Source organism: Panulirus ornatus, chromosome 34 (assembly GCF_036320965.1).
Source record: "Panulirus ornatus isolate Po-2019 chromosome 34, ASM3632096v1, whole genome shotgun sequence".
Classification (NCBI taxonomy): domain Eukaryota; kingdom Metazoa; phylum Arthropoda; class Malacostraca; order Decapoda; family Palinuridae; genus Panulirus; species Panulirus ornatus.
The window spans coordinates 2,827,142-2,843,570 of NC_092257.1; the positions used below are offsets into that span (position 1 = coordinate 2,827,142).

At 41.3% G+C, this 16,429-nt stretch overlaps 1 protein-coding gene across 1 annotated transcript in view; it reads right to left on the minus strand.

Moving 5' to 3' along the window:
• Positions 1 to 16,429, minus strand: part of LOC139759713 (uncharacterized) — a 35,869-nt gene extending 19,440 nt beyond the window's left edge. Inside the window, exons 1-17 of the mRNA XM_071682109.1 lie at positions 16,219 to 16,429; positions 14,915 to 15,143; positions 13,565 to 13,771; positions 13,174 to 13,299; positions 12,005 to 12,136; positions 11,041 to 11,172; positions 10,723 to 10,848; positions 10,411 to 10,536; positions 9,228 to 9,353; positions 8,569 to 8,694; positions 7,978 to 8,100; positions 6,752 to 6,868; positions 5,508 to 5,630; positions 4,861 to 4,983; positions 3,342 to 3,464; positions 1,601 to 1,723; positions 33 to 155 (exon numbers count right to left, since the gene is read on the minus strand). Of these exons, the coding sequence (XP_071538210.1) occupies positions 33 to 155; positions 1,601 to 1,723; positions 3,342 to 3,464; positions 4,861 to 4,983; positions 5,508 to 5,630; positions 6,752 to 6,868; positions 7,978 to 8,100; positions 8,569 to 8,694; positions 9,228 to 9,353; positions 10,411 to 10,536; positions 10,723 to 10,848; positions 11,041 to 11,172; positions 12,005 to 12,136; positions 13,174 to 13,299; positions 13,565 to 13,771; positions 14,915 to 15,143; positions 16,219 to 16,296 (2,263 nt within the window). The 5' untranslated portion in view covers positions 16,297 to 16,429. The remainder of the gene's footprint in view (positions 1 to 32; positions 156 to 1,600; positions 1,724 to 3,341; positions 3,465 to 4,860; positions 4,984 to 5,507; positions 5,631 to 6,751; positions 6,869 to 7,977; positions 8,101 to 8,568; positions 8,695 to 9,227; positions 9,354 to 10,410; positions 10,537 to 10,722; positions 10,849 to 11,040; positions 11,173 to 12,004; positions 12,137 to 13,173; positions 13,300 to 13,564; positions 13,772 to 14,914; positions 15,144 to 16,218) is intronic.

Below are 16,429 nucleotides of genomic sequence, written 5' to 3' on the forward strand. Positions count from 1 at the left end.
TGAAGACAATATTCAGTAATGTTCACACTCACCTGGTTCTGGAATACAACACACACAGTCTCGTCCTATACAAGCACCCGCATCGTGACGCTCATCCACAGCACAAGCTGCCTTGCAGGATCCGCCAGCCTGGGAGCAGCCATTATCGCTACAGTCTGCAACAGAATTTGGAAATACTTGTACGTGTAGTTCCGTAGGAGAGGATTCGAACCTAACTCTAGTAGGATAGGATTCGAACCTAGCTCTAGTAGGAGAGGATTCGAACCTAGCTTTAGTTTCTCATTATAACAGGAAAGCTAAATTCCTCATATGTTAAAAGAGAGACTCAAAGAATATTTATTCATGAGTATGTTTGGGTCAATGGAGAAGCCTTATACACCTGATCAAACCCTTATATATAGGAACAAGTAAAGAAAACAGATCATTAGGTATTTAGACAGGTGGATGGATAACTGCATAGATCTTTGACATTCGTTTATCTCTTGACATTCACAAAGTATATCGAGTAAAAAGATGTAACGATGCGTAACTGTTCTCATTACCATCTGGTTGCCAGTTTCTCGGAATCACTCGTTAATCAATGGTAGTTCTTCATTCGAGGTTTAGCCGAGCCATTCAATCATTGCTAGCAAATTTGGGCGTTCCAGGCCCTCATCTCCTGGATCACATGCAGGGCTAGGGTGCCACTGAGGGCTGGCCATTGGTCTTTTGACTCGAATTTACACTGAAAGACGCTATGACTACAACAAACGGCGAAATAACCATTTTCACTAGTGTAACCACTCATCCCCAACATTTTAACTCTCCATACCTCCAGTATTATCAGCACAACCCTCCCTCTCAACACATATATTTCCCGAAATATGCTACTCATAGTAGCCAATAATTTCTATCCTACCGAGAAAAAAGGATGAATTATAAGCAAATGTACATGGGGGTTTGTCATCGTGCGTCTGACATCTCCTTGGCTTATCGTCAGACAGACGAGAAAGCTGTAATTCATAATGTAAATGTTCAGTCCATTTTCATTTGTCACTTTCCATCCATGACTCTCCCATTGTCATATTCACCTGCCACTCCCCCGGCATCATTTCCGTAAGCCACTCTCTCATTGTCAGTTACTCCTCCCTCGTCACTCACTATCAGGTTCTGTTCCTTTAAAGATTTTCCGACAAAATATCAGGATCCGGGCCATATTCCAACCACCCGAACACCTTCTAAGAATGGGCGAATGTGATATGAAACTTGAACCTAGTGGTAGTGAAACTCAGAAGCTCAATACCATCTGAAAAGTGAACTGAAGACGAAGATAGTCGGTAGATCACCCAGCCCCCTCAACACCCCCCTCCTCTTGTATAAAATGACACAGAAAAAGAAAGCAATGATATTTGATTAATCAGTATCATCTTGCGAAAGGGAGGTAGATATTTTGACAGTGTGAGTATAAGGGCATCTGAGGGAAACATTTCTATACGAATTCTACCATCAATGTACGCTTCTACTTGTGGACATTGATATCATACGGTTTCCAGTCTCAGTTCCTTGAGACTACCTACCACATCACGGTATGAGAAGGTCGGCGTGATGCGCTTGTACTAACCTGGTACTGGGATACAACACACACAGCTTCCTCCCGAGCAACCACCTGCATCGTGGCGTTCATCAGCAGCACAAGATGCCTTGCAGGACCCGCCAGCCGAAGCACAGCCAACATCGCTGCAGTCTGCAAGGGAGTTCAGAACACCTTGAAGTACAAGTGAAGAGGGAAGCAATCAGATCTGATTCCACTTAACAGTCATCACGAAACGAGTGACTGAGACGTGAATACTTTTCATTTACCACGTGATTTTCATACGCGCATCGCTACATGTTTGATAGAGACAGTCCGCCTCATCAGATGCAAATAGTTCATGAAGTTTTCTAAGCCTCAACACCAGCACAGAGCACAGTCCGTCTTGTTCCTACCACGCCCAGGTACACACTGGCCAGACCGTTAAAGGGAATGTAGAGGGCGCCCTGTGGTTTAGGCGGGGTTGTGTGGTGTGTGAGCGTTGGCCTGGGTAACGAGATGTGTGTTCAACTGCTATTCGTGTTAGCGAATCTTGATAATTCTTTCATAATGATTTGCTTCACAATAGGATGTGCTTTTAAAGTTACCTGGGGACAAGTTAAAGTTATAAATATTAGCAATCAGGACAGATTCAGTGGCGTTATGGGTAGTCAGATGAGGGGCAGAACAACGTGATTGGGTTGTTAAGGTCTGCAGGGTAATCGCTTTCTTGCCAGTGCGAGTTGGGATTTGACAAAAAAAAAAAAAATTATGAATTGTTATACTTGATGAAGCGGATTGTCTCCATGAAACACGTAGTGCAGAATGTATAAAAAGTATGTGTTAAAAATCAGTCACCTGAACTTCAACCGAACTGCTATCTTACCTTCATAACTATCATCACGGACAAGTGTGATGAAAAAAATAATGTACATATAGATAGATAGATAGATAGATAGATAGATAATTGGTTAGATTGAGTGATAGATATTTTTCGTGTATGGCACAAAGGAAATATCATATAAAAAGTTATTGATATGAAAAAACGATTCCTAACTCGTAACTGTGACTTGCTACCCCGTCACTTTCCACCAGTCACCAGACAGTCAGTCCTTCTTCGTTCGTTATCTTCTAAGTATACCCTTCACCCGTCACATTCAAGTGGTTGTTAACACCTGTCACTCTCCCAGTGTCACACCCACCTGCCACTTTTCTCATCATTTCCATGCGTTACACTCTCACTCTCAGTTACATCAGTCCTCCTCTCTCGTCACTCTCCACAAGGTTCTGTTTCTTATGTATTTCGATGAATAACTAAAAGGAAATGAATATATCTGAGGAGATGGGACTTGGGCTGTACTGGCCACCACTTGAACACCTGTTTGATATATCATGTAGTGAAATTGGGCCATACTTTAATGAAAGTCTTTAGCTCGAAATCCAATAATAAGTAAATTCAAGAGTATGGTCACTAATGACATAAACCTCTTTCCAAACAAATGCAAATAAAAAACACAGATCCACAATGTTCATTAGCATCCTAAGAAAGACATTGATAGCTTTCAGACATACAAATATCTTCGCAACTCACAAAAATATTGACAGGTGATATCTGTTGCGAATGTGATGTTTTCTGTAATATGTATAAGAAATGCAAACATGCCTTCAAGCAGAAGCAGATCCTTTTACAAGTTTTTCAGTTACCAATGAATCTTTGTTGTTGTTGTTGTTGTTGTTGTTGTTGTTGTCAGGGGTCGATTTGGGGAGGGTTGTTAATGCCATCGGTACTCACCTGGTTGTGGAATACAACACACACAGTTTGGTCCCCTACAAGCACCCGCTGCATGGAGTTCGTCCAAGTCACATATCTCCTTGCAGAACCCGCCCACCTTGGCGCAGCCAACATCGGTACACTCTGCAACAGAATTCCAAGATATTTGTGGATATAGTTCGGTAGAAGAGGACGTGGAATATATTCTAAATTGTCATCACGTTATGGATTCTACTTCTGATATTCTGTTAACTGTTGACTGCAGTCAAGTCAGTCAACATTTACAAAGCATATATGATATCAAGCTATAAAGATGAGTTGCTCTTCCCATTACCATTTGGTTCTCAACTTCCGTCAATCACAGGCTTATAATCTGTCCTCACTTGTCACACTTAAACGAGTTTTTCCATTCGTCATTAGCAGGTTCAGACCCTCCAGAGCCTCGTCTACTTGCGCATATTGCCTTCGTCATTAGCAGGTTCAGACCCTCCAGAGCCTCGTCTACTTGCGCATATTGCCTTCGTCATTAGCAGGTTCGGACCCTCCAGGCCCTCGTCTACTCGCTCATTTTGCCTTCGTCATTAGCAGATTCGGACCCTCCAGACCCTCGTCTACTCGCTCATCTTGCCTATCTATGAACTGGGGCTTATACTAACAGAGGCGCTGACAACTACAAGCATTTCGATGTTGAGATGGGGAACCGCGAACTGGCAGTGTTTAGTGATACAATCACCCTCACTAATAATTTTTCCTCTCCATACCTCCAATAATATTGCCGCAACCCTTTTGCTTAACATTACCATAATTAGCCAAGAATATATCCTCCAGCGGCCAACAATGTCGATACTACCAAGGAAAATGTTGAATTACTAGTAATAGTTTTTTGGGGGTTAGTCCTCTTGCGTCTGCCACTTTCTCGACGTTTCTACAGACAGAATAGAGAGCTGCCTTTCTATAGTATAGATATTCAGTTCATCCTTCATATTTCTCACTTTCTGTCCATCACTCTCCCACCGTCATATCCACCATCCAATACCCATTCATTGTCAGTTACATCCTTCACTTTTCAATCGTCAGTCCCTATCAGGTTCTCTTCCTTTCTGTTTCTAATGAGAATAAATGACGTCTGAGAAGATAAGACCTGGACTATTCTGTCAGTATTGAGAATCTGGAGACTGATGAGTATGTGGTGAATTTGACCTTAGTGTTACTGAAACTCCTTAACTCGTAATCTACTGATAAGAGTTTGCAAGACAAAGGTGACTGAAAAATCACATTTCTACCCATTGAAAAATAAGAAAGAATCCATATGCCGAAAAATCATAGGTATCCTAAGAAATAATCTAAGATGCTTTGAGAATGCTGATGTAAGAGCATCCTGGGTCATTATTTCTTTGCAAAAATTTACTATTTTGCTTCACAGAAGTTCATAGGAACACGAGAGCAGTTCTCATGTTACACCTTAATATTTGCAATCACCTGAGATTTCCTCCTGCTTTATATCGTCACTAGACCGTTGTTCAATGCCATGAGTACTAACCTGGTTCTGGGATACAACACACACAGCTTCCTCCTGTGCAGCCACCTGCATCATGACGTTCCCCTGCGGCACAAGATGCCTTGCAGGACCCGCCAGCCGAAGCACAACCATTATCACTGCAGTCTGCAAGGGTAGAGATCAATGGTCGTTCGGAAAGTAGCACTGAAGTTAGAGTATAAATGACATCACCTGAACATCTGTATGAGATTTGTATGTGGTGAAAGTGGTCTATACTTTTACTGACACCACCTGAACATCTGTATGAGATTTGTAAGTATGTGGTGAAACTGGTCTATACTTTTACTGATATCCAGTGATAAGAAATCTCAAAGGTAAGATCACTGACAATATGAAATACCTTCGCAAGGAAAATTCAAGGCATTTGAAGTCCTAAAGTTTCATCGGCACCCCATGAAAGAAACTGATATCCTTTAGCAAAATATATACATAAGCAACTTAGATAACCATCTACATATTTTTTTCTTTTAATCAATGTTACGTGTTTGTAACATTCATTTATCCAAAACAAATACAAATACTCTCATGCGGTAATGGATACTTTTGACACGCAATTTCAAGTCTCAGTTGCCTGTGACTCTCTGTCATGTCTTGGTATGAGGTTCGTGTTACATTCTACTGACACTCACCTGGTTCTGGGATGCAACACACGCAGCTTCCTCCTGTGCAGCCACCTGCATCGTGGCGTTCGCCCACGACACAAGCATCCTTGCAGGCCCCACCAGCCTGGGCGCAGCCGCTGTCAGTACAGCCTAACACAGAACAAAATAATTGTTGGTTTAGTTCAGTAGGAGAGAACTTGAATCCTATTCCAATTTGTCACAACTGTAACTGAAGTACAGATTTACTCAAACGCAAGAGAGCGGCCTAAGAATATTTTTCATAAGTATGTTTGAGTGAACTGAGAAGCCATATATGCTTGATCTACCTCGTGGATAAGGTAACATATATCGGTGGATAGACAGATATGTAGATTTACATGTAGATGTTTCATGTGTGGAGTTATGGATTCTATCTTTGATAATCGTTTATCTGTCGACAGCCATTACATCTATTAACGTTCACAAAGGATATTTAGTAAAGTGTTATTAAGATGAGTAGTTATTCTCACGACCATCAAGTGGTCATGTTACACCAAACACATGAATCATGATTCATCACTCATCGCTTTGAAACTAGCAGATTTGGGCCCCTCCAGGACCTCGTCTACTCTTTTATGTGGATGGTGGAGGTGTTGCTAACTAGCTGGCCATTGAGCTTTGGATATGGACTTAAACTGAGCAGATCCGAGAACAACAAACTTTTGTTGCGTTGAGCTTGAGAACGGCGGAATGGCATTGTCCTGTGGTAAGATTACTCATCCAGCTATTTTCCTTCTTCATACCAACATTCAATGCACAACTTTTCCGCTCAATATATATATATATATATATATATATATATATATATATATATATATATATATATATATATATATATATATATATATATATATATATATATATATATATATATATATATTGTGACGGTGATCCTTACACTCCATGCAAACCTTCGACTCGAAATCCACTGACATTCAGCACTGTAACTTCTTTCGAAAGGAATACGAAGGAAAGATTAATGAATATGCAAATCTTCAGTTGTAACCTTGGGAAAAAATTGAATATCTTATGACGCTAGATATATGAGGATACCACTCTATGAATTCTACCATCGATCATACATCTTTGTTGTATAAAGGATCGTGATGAAAGGAAAGGTGTTCTCATGGTCAAACATAGTATTTTCCTATCCAGTTTCGAGTGTCAGTTTCCTACGATCACTGCCACGTCTTGGCTCTTATGATCATCGTGTTACTGCCACTGGGACTCACCTTGAGCTGGGATGCAACAGATACAACTTGCTCCAATGCAAACACCGAAGAGAGGTTCCTCGTCCACGGAACAAGCCTCCTTGCAAATCCCGCCAGAAATATTGCATTCTTTACACCCTGCAATAAGAGTCAAGGTATCATCTTTGCTATGATTCAGCTGGGGAATAGTGGAACTTAATCCTAATTAGTCTTCATCATAAAGGTAATGATAACTTGGACAGGAAACAGCTATTCAGACTAGAATATATTCCTTACATGTTCACGAGGATGTATATGTGTAAACTGAGATGTTTTAAGCACTTGATCTTGTGGATACACAAACGACAAATTCAGGGGTAATATATAGAGAAGATACTCAGATAGATAGATGTTTTTTCATGAATGGTACGGGTTTTAAGCTTTAGTTTTTAGCTTAGCTGTTGTTGGACATTAAATCCACCAATATTCAAGACTATACAGAAAAGCTATAGGGAGCATAAGCTATACCCATTACTTTGATCTATGGCTTTCCATCCGTTACTTTCTAACAACTTCTAAACAATCGTTGTTCTTTACTTGTCCCATTCAGACTATCCCTTTTTGTTCTTCATTTTCACCCTGTTCTTTTCATCTATTACCTCCATCCATCATCACAAGGCCGGTGCCATCCCCACCAGTCACTCTCCCATCATCACTTTTATCCGTCACATTCTTCACTATCAGTTCTATGCGTCACTTCCCCTCAACACGTTTCATCTGGTTCTCTTCCTCTTACGTTTTGATGAATTCCATGGAATATATTTTGCCAGGAGGACATTTGAGGGTAAACTTCATGTCATCTAAAAACCCACTGATTTGTGAGTATGTCATGAAGCTGAAGCATTTCTGAAACGGATTAACTGGAGGAAATCTACCAATCAGGAAGGTAGAAGCTAAGATCACTTATAGATTAGATAAGCTATGCTTTTGTCTAAGTAAAAACGAAGAGTGTTTGATTCCCTAAAGTCTTAATGTCCCACTGATATAAAGAAGGGTAACATCCTGTTATTGTCGAGATATGAGATCACCCCAAAGGATTACATCTACTTGTCCTCAAGCATTGCTCTTGCATTTTCTGCTTTTTAGAGATCTATAAGGAATGGAGACATGTTTTCATAACATCATCATCACTCACTATCATGTTCTGCTGCTTCTCTGGGATTTCCTGTCATACAGTGGCATTAAGAGATTTGCTCATCATGACGCACCTTGTTCTGGAACACAACACAGGCAGTTGTCTCCCGTGCAGCCGCCGTGAGAGTGAACTTCACCAGCAGCACAAATCTCCTTGCACGTTCCGCCAGTCAGGGAGCAGCCATCTTCGCGACATTCTGGAACACAGTTTCAAAAATATCATTTGCCTACAGTTCAGTAGGAAAGTACCCGACCCTAATAACTGGTCATTGCAAAAGTTACTGTAGCTTACTTAAACACACACGATAGCCATTCAAAAAAGATTACTTTTTATAAGTAGGCGTGAAGTGAGAGGCTGTATTGCATTCGATCAACCCAATGTAAATGGGAACACTGTTGAAGATTAAGGATAGATGAATATATGAATGGATGATGGATAGAGGCGTATGTTTGTGTGACAGGGAATATCAGTATTTGCTAAGTCCCTCGTCGGTACAATCAGGTGTTGACACACACACACACACACACACACACACACACACACACACACACACACACACACACACACACACTATTTTTTTTTTTATTGATACTCTACAGAGACTTAACTCCTATTTACAGTTGACCATCAGAGTGAGGAACATGAACAGGGCTTTGAGAATTACCAAGCACCGGAGCACAACACATGCAGCCTTCACCAAAGCACCCGTGGGGTATCATTTCTTCGTCATGGGAACATGCCTGCTTGCACACCCCCTTCATGTTTTCGCAGATGGGACGAGTCACACACTCTGTCAAAGAATGAGAAGGATTAGGGAACAAAAATGATTGCAGGCATCAAGACTTTCATAGTAGCTACGTTACGAAATGGAGAGAAAGAATGTTATATATGCTATGAATAGAAGCACACACACACACACACACACACACACACACACACACACACACACACACACACACACACATATACACATATGGTACATACATGTACACTCAGGTCTTACTGGACTACACCAGAATAAGGTTCCACATGGAGTGAAATTTGACTTTCGATGAGGCTGCACCATCGTCAGTTGTCGGAGATGGAGTACAGCCAGGTCGAGAAATTACTCTCTCTCGAAGGGCGCTCATCATTTCCCCTCCACTTGCGTGAAGAACAAGCTCGAAATGATAAAAGTAGCCTCTTAAGATGGGTCATGGGGTTGTGTACCAATAACATATTGTGTATCAGTTCATCTGATGAGCCAGACGACTGAGAGTTGGATATATCTGTCAACACTCACTCAGGTAGCGGGAGCAAGGGAGAGATGGGAGGAGTACCTACCTCTTCTCGAGGCACAGCATTTGCAATCGTCTCCTGAACAACCATACAGGATCTCGACTTCTTCCGGTTGACATGTTTGTCGACAGACGCCTTGTCTCTCATGACACACGATCATAGGGACACACTCTACCAGGGAGAGAACATTAGCTGAGTGATATGTACAGTAACACACGATCATAGCGACACACTGCCAGGGAGAGAACATTAGCTGAGTAATATGTACAGTGACACACGATCATAGGGACACACTCTGCCAGGGAGAGAACATTAGCTGAGTGATATGTACAGTGACACACGATCATAGCGACACACTCTGCCTGGGAGAGAACATTAGCTGAGTAATATGCACAGGGGCTGTAACGTGTGATGTGGTCTGTACGATTGTCTCATTACAATTCGTGTGTTAAGGGAGATACCTTTATATGAATACACACACACACACACACACACACACACACACACCCCTATTCATAAGCTCACATTTTTTCTGCACTTCCCAAGAAAATGTCATCAGCATTATTTTTGTTGTTGTTTGTATTATCATTACCATTATCATTACTGTTATCATGATGATAATATCAATATGATTATTATCAATATCATTATCTTTATCATCTATATTATCGTCATCATTGCTTTTATCATTATTATAATCATTCATTCGAAAAAATGGTAAGTATGATAAGTTATTCTTAAGTGTCAGCTGTTGTGATAAAGGATACAAAAGAATTGATAAATCAAGTAAGTCATGGCTGCCAAAATGACGAAGAACTCATTTACATAAACTGAATCATTTGCATATCTGTTGGTCACTGCGTTGCCTTCTCACAACTCTTACATATCGAAATTATTATAACTTTTTTGATAATTACATGAAATTTTTGACCTTTGCATTTGAGTAGTTATGGTGGGTCAAAAACATTCACCACTCCAGGCCTTCTTGACCAAAGGTCGTACCACTTTGCTCAGTAAACTGATTTATTGCACAGAACAGCACTATATGCCCACCAGGTTTCAGACGAATGAACCGAAAGTTAAAGAAAATGAACCAAAAAAAATAACCCAGCACTTCAAGAGCAAGGATGATGATGATGATTAATGAAAAAACAAATAGGTAAAACAAGAAGAGAGAAAAAAAATGGATACTATCAGTCAAGTATTTGGAACACTAGCAGATGTCTACCTGCCCTACGAGCACAGCATATGCAGCCCTGGCCAGAGCAGCCCATCAGAACCTCCACTTCGTCAGTGGAACATTCTTGCTTGCACAGTCCATGCCTCTCCATGCACATCGGACGAGGAACGCACTCTGGACGACGACGAATATATATAATATTACTCGACCTATTTTCTTTTAGGCTACTCAAAGCAAGGAAATTTGAAAGTTTTGTGTTAGAAATTAAGATCAAGTATCGCTGCATGGCTCGTGTATCTACACACGAAGTTAATCTTCAACCACACGTCAGGGTTACCAGAGATAAGAGAGTTACTGTACCTATCTTAGGAGCACAGCACAGGCAGCCACTGCCGGAGCAGCCATCTTCCACCACTGTTTCATTGGCCGAACACACCTGCTTGCAGGTGCCTTTGCTTGACGCGCAGACAGGCAAAGATGTACACACTGTTAAGAGAATTCATTGCGTATATAAGATACTTCAATGGTTGAGACCTCTATATGATATATGGATGTATATCAGTAATACATTATTGATTCACATTAAAGTACGAAATGTTTAGTGGCACCGTCTGTCCTGTCGGTGTGTGGTGAGGCCCACCGTTCTGGATGGGAGGTAACAGCCTCCCAGGCCCTCACCTGGTGGAGCTGCTGGAGCACAACACAGGCATCCCTTGCCAGCGCAGCCTTTGGCGATCTCCTGCTCTCCAGGGGAGCAAGACTTCTCACACGACCCGCCACTTCTCTCGCATTTCTTCCGTATGTGGCACTCTGAAACGGTTCAGCGAATCTCTGGTCACGTCCCTATTGCCTTTTGCCTGTGTTTAGAATACCTTTTCATATATACATATATATATATATATATATATATATATATATATATATATATATATATATATATATATATATATATATATATATATATATATGTAAATAGTTTTAGAATCGATGTCTAGTGTGAAGCCGAGAGCAAATGTAGTTTTGTTACATTCTACTGGAATGTAAGATTTCTAAGATACCAGAGAGAAGATATGTAAGACTTCGTTCTATCTACCTGTGACTTTATCTAGCTATGTGTTTATCTACTTGATATGTACATGATTTATCTATGGGCAAGGAGGATTCGAACCCAGCCAGTCCTACCGCGCGGCTGGCTGGCTGGTACTTGGCTCTCGAATGAGTTGTGTCATTATTCACCTACAACATTTCTAAGCAACTAGTTGGCATAACATTTGTACCTTCTATAACTTTAGAATGTGCCACAAGTATCTAAGAACATAATCATTTGCATACATCATAACCACAGAAGGTTTCTAAAATGCTGTCTTGATTCTCAGACGTATTGAAATTCATCTTGGATACAGGTGGTGTAAGTCATCTGGGATACAGGTGGTGTAAGTCATCTGGGATACAGGTGGTGTAAGTCATCTGGGATACAGGTGGTGTAAGTCATCTGGGATACAGGTGGTGTAAGTCATCTGGGATACAGGTGATGTAAGTCATCTGGGATACAGATGGTGTAAGTCATCTGGGATACAGGTGGTGTAAGTCATCTGGGATACAGGTGGTGTAAGTCATCTGGGATACAGGTGGTGTAACTCACTTGATTCCGGTATGCAGCAACTGCAGTCAGTACCACCACACCCTCCAGCGTGGACAGTCTCATTAGCAGAGCAAGTCTTCTTGCAGGACCCGCCTCTCTTGCTGCAGGATTTCTTGATCTTGCAAGTTTTTGCTGAGGGAAATAAAAGGCATCAGGTTATAGAGTGGCATGACCGTCTGTGAGTTATGTTGTGAGAGGACAGCTCACATTGGTTCTTAACAGAAGAAAAGCATTTATAGTTTTTATGACATATTTTCGTTCAATCAGTGTGGCATGTCTCTTAATGATGTACTTTTGTGCTCCTGTCTCAAAGTCGAAATTTGATTTGTTAATCTGTTTTCACAAGTTTTAGATGATTTTCAAGATTATCTTATCTGTATACTTCTCTTTATTGGGCATAACCAAATCTTCTAAGTAAAAAGAGATATTTGTTCTTATCATTTCATCATTTCATGACTACACAAATTCATTTATTAGTAATGACTGATCAAGCATGAATAAAAGGCTTGACATGCGCAACAGACAAGCTGCTCCTGAACTTGTACCGGGATTCGAACCTATGCGTTCGACCCTGGGCGGCCTGTGAATGCGTCACGGCCAGGAACGCTAACTGCTACACCACAGAAATCCCTTCTTCTAAAAGTAATGATTCAAGTGGTTCTCGCTGTTGAATAGTCTGATATCAGGACAGCGAGAGAAAAATGTACGTTTAATATACATTACAACTTCCGAAAGATTTATGTTTGAGATATATATGACGTGTATTTTGACGTGTATTAATGATGGTGCATTCCGCTACACAATATCCAACAAAGCGGACATCATGCACACACACACACACACACACACACACACACACACACACACCACACACACAGACGCACACACACACACACACACACACACACACACACACAAACACACGTCTCTACAGTTGTCGCGTCTTCACTGACCAGATACTGACCAGTGAGAACAGTATCCATACAGTTTTCTTCCCACTATCCATAAAAGACAACCCAACTACCATCAACAGTTGTTAGAGACGAACCAAAATCGTTCGTTATCTAATCGAACTCCTACAGGAAGTCATCGAAGGACTCACGTTTGAGACGAACCAAAATCGTTCATTATCTAATCGAACTCCCACAGGAAGTCATCGAAGGACTCACGTTTGAGAGGAACGCAACACCAGCAGCCTTTCCCTGAGCAGCCGTTCGTGATTTCTTTCTCATCAGAGGAGCAGCGAGTCTTACAGACGCCCCCCTTCCTCCAGCATTTATTTTTTGGAGTACAACCTGCAGGAGGGCAACACCTGGTTAGCTACGGTCTCCTTACCAAGAATATTGATCATTAGCATTAAGAGGAGTGATAATGTTCCTCTTAGAGCATAAACAGTGAGTAAAGCAATGAATAGGCCTGACTTCATCTTTCCACCTCTGTAAGACCTTTGAACTAAATATTCATTCTTCTGTTATGACATGTTAATAGATCATGATCTGTATATTTGTCAGTACATTGTGTTATTGTGAGCAAAGACGACAAGAACAGCATTGACCTTACCTGACCTATTCACCTCGGCTCCATGTCTCTGGTCGAAGCCTTGAACACAGCACTGACACTCCTTCCCCTCACACACGCCAGCCAACACAGATCCTGTGCAGTTCTGACCCATGCTGAGGCATTGTCCTCCTTCGTCCAGACACCGGGAGCTGGTGTGGCAGGTGGGTGTTGGCGTGGCAGACGATGCTTCCTTCTTGGCAACCAGTGCTGGCGAGAATAGATGGAGGTAATTGACTCTCCAGGTAAGGGGTAATCAAAGGAATTTAGAAGTAGATCTGATGTATCGCCCATCACTTCTGATTGCATTGAGCAAGTTCGTACGTTGACTTTGGTGATTTAGAAAATAATCGAGTTGAAAGGAGTGTTTGATATCAGTTTACTAGTTATATATATATATATATATATATATATATATATATATATATATATATATATATATATATATATATATATATATATATATATATATATATATATATGATGACGATGATCACACTAATGCATGATGCTATCTATGAAGGTGAAATCGCAATTCAGTGGGATTCAGATAATTTTCATGATGTGTATCGTATGATACAAATATACACGATATATATCGCGAAGACGGTCCGCCTCGTGAGGTGCAAGCAATTCATAAAGGTTTCAATCCCAACACCAACACTTAGGCGTTTATACATCCTCTTCCCGTCGTGTCAGAGTGTACACTGGCCTGGCCGTTAAGGGAGTGTTGGTGGTCGCAGGTGGAGGAGGGGCAGTGTGGTTAAGGAGGGTTGGAAGGAGGTTGGTCAGCCTGGGTAGCGAGACGTGTATTCCAAACTACTCTTCTGTTGTTATCGTGTCTTAACAAGTCTTTCATAATGGTTAGGTTCATAACAGGATGTGCTTTAACAAGTAAAAGTTATGATTATTAACAATTAGGACAGATTCAGTGGCGTTAAGGGTAGCATAATCAGATGAGGGTAATACAATGTAAATGGGTTGTTAAGGTCTAACAGGGTGATCGTTTTCTTACCAGTGGTTAGCAATAGCAATGCCGTAGTCTCACCTCTGCGTAGTACATGACTGTGCCAATAGCATCTCTCAGTTACTGTTTTACCGGTCTAGCCAATGTATACACCTTTACATGTCACACACACACACACACACACATACATATATATATATATATATATATATATATATATATATATATATATATATATATATATATATATATATATATATATATATATATATATATAATGGCGAATAGTTTGAAAGAAAAGATATATATATATGTATGATAGGCCTTATCAGAATTCATGTAATATTTCGACAACATTGTTACCAGTGGCGTGTTTTCGTCCTCACCTTCTTGAGGGCAGCAGTGGCATGGTTGGCAGGAGGAGCGTGTGAAGACCTTGATCTTCCCCAGACACGCCTGAGTCATAGTGATGCATTTCCCGCCGAACTCCCGACACTTGTGGCGGAGGGATTCCTGGCACGCTGCTCGCTTCGAGACCTCGTCATCCCTGGTCTTATTGGGGACTTCCGTGTCTATGATGTTGCGATGGATGGTGACCATCTCCATCTCTTGTGGCTTTTGTAAAGAGATCGTGGGTAGTGTGATGAAGAGGAGTCAGTCGCAACGAATGAGCGATAATGTCATTAGAACAATAAAAAGTTCATGTTAATTTCAACTCCAACAATACGCATAAGAGGAGAAAAAGGAAGATACAAGAAAGGAGTATAGGCACGAACATACGGGACAACTAAGCATGAACACTGATCTACATACAGTGCAGGGACCAGCAAGCTAAAATCACCTTCTTAATATTTATGCAACGAATTAATGTTTTTCGCTGAAGCTCACGGTTGCATGAAGCAGTTCGAGTTACATTCAAAATACATGTTTGAATCAGCATTGAAGAAAATTGACATTACGTGGAAAAATTAGTTTCTGTGTATCGTATTTGTTGATGTTTGGTAGGCATTTTGCGATGATGATCTCCAATTGACGAAAGCTAATACATTCCTCAGAACATACTGTGTGTGAGACAGAAGTGAGGTGCCAGTAATACGATGTGGAGGGAGACGAGAACCAGCATAATCGACCTCGCTTTTGGGGCTACGAAATCTTGACTAAAGAAATCCAGTCGAACTCACCAGTAAAGATATGGACGTGAGTGTCTCGCTCAGAACTCCAGGAGACGCAAACCAGCTTTAGCTCCTTCCTGGAACCTACGCTTTACACGTATGCCATATCCTGGATGTGCTTTCTGAAAGAAGCTTTCTAACTCGAGGAAACTTTTGCGCGTAAGAGGATGGAACGCAGCGAAAACAACAGTTGAACGCACGAGATAAAGTTCCAGGTGATACCAGACGTAGGGGATACTAAAGAGTATTGTGGTGGGGCGCCTCCTCACATCTTGCCCTCAATGTACGTTGCTGTCATGAAGGTTATGTTGTTATTAAAGGCTACTGCCTTCCCTGTACTTGGTTTTAATAACGTTTATTCCAGTGTTTTAGGTATGGCTCCACCAAGAACTGGTTAGATATCCTATTGACTGTCTAAAAAGAGAGAAAGAAGAGAAAAAGTAGGATATCTGAACTTCAGCGTCCTGGCGACGCATGTATATTGTGCGAGTGAGGTCCTCAGAGACTTGGACACGTACCTGGGATTCATCGCCTCCTTCGCTCTGAGCCTGAATGGCGGAGAGGCAGAACACCACCAGTAACGTGTAGGTCCTCATGCTGCTGCTGCTGCTGCTGCTGCTTCAGCTTCAGCTGGAAGCTTGGCTTCGTCGTTCCCGCTTTGGCCGTGATCCTCTCTCAATCTGCGGGTCGGAGGATTCTGGCTGGCCGAAGTACACACGTCAGACTGCT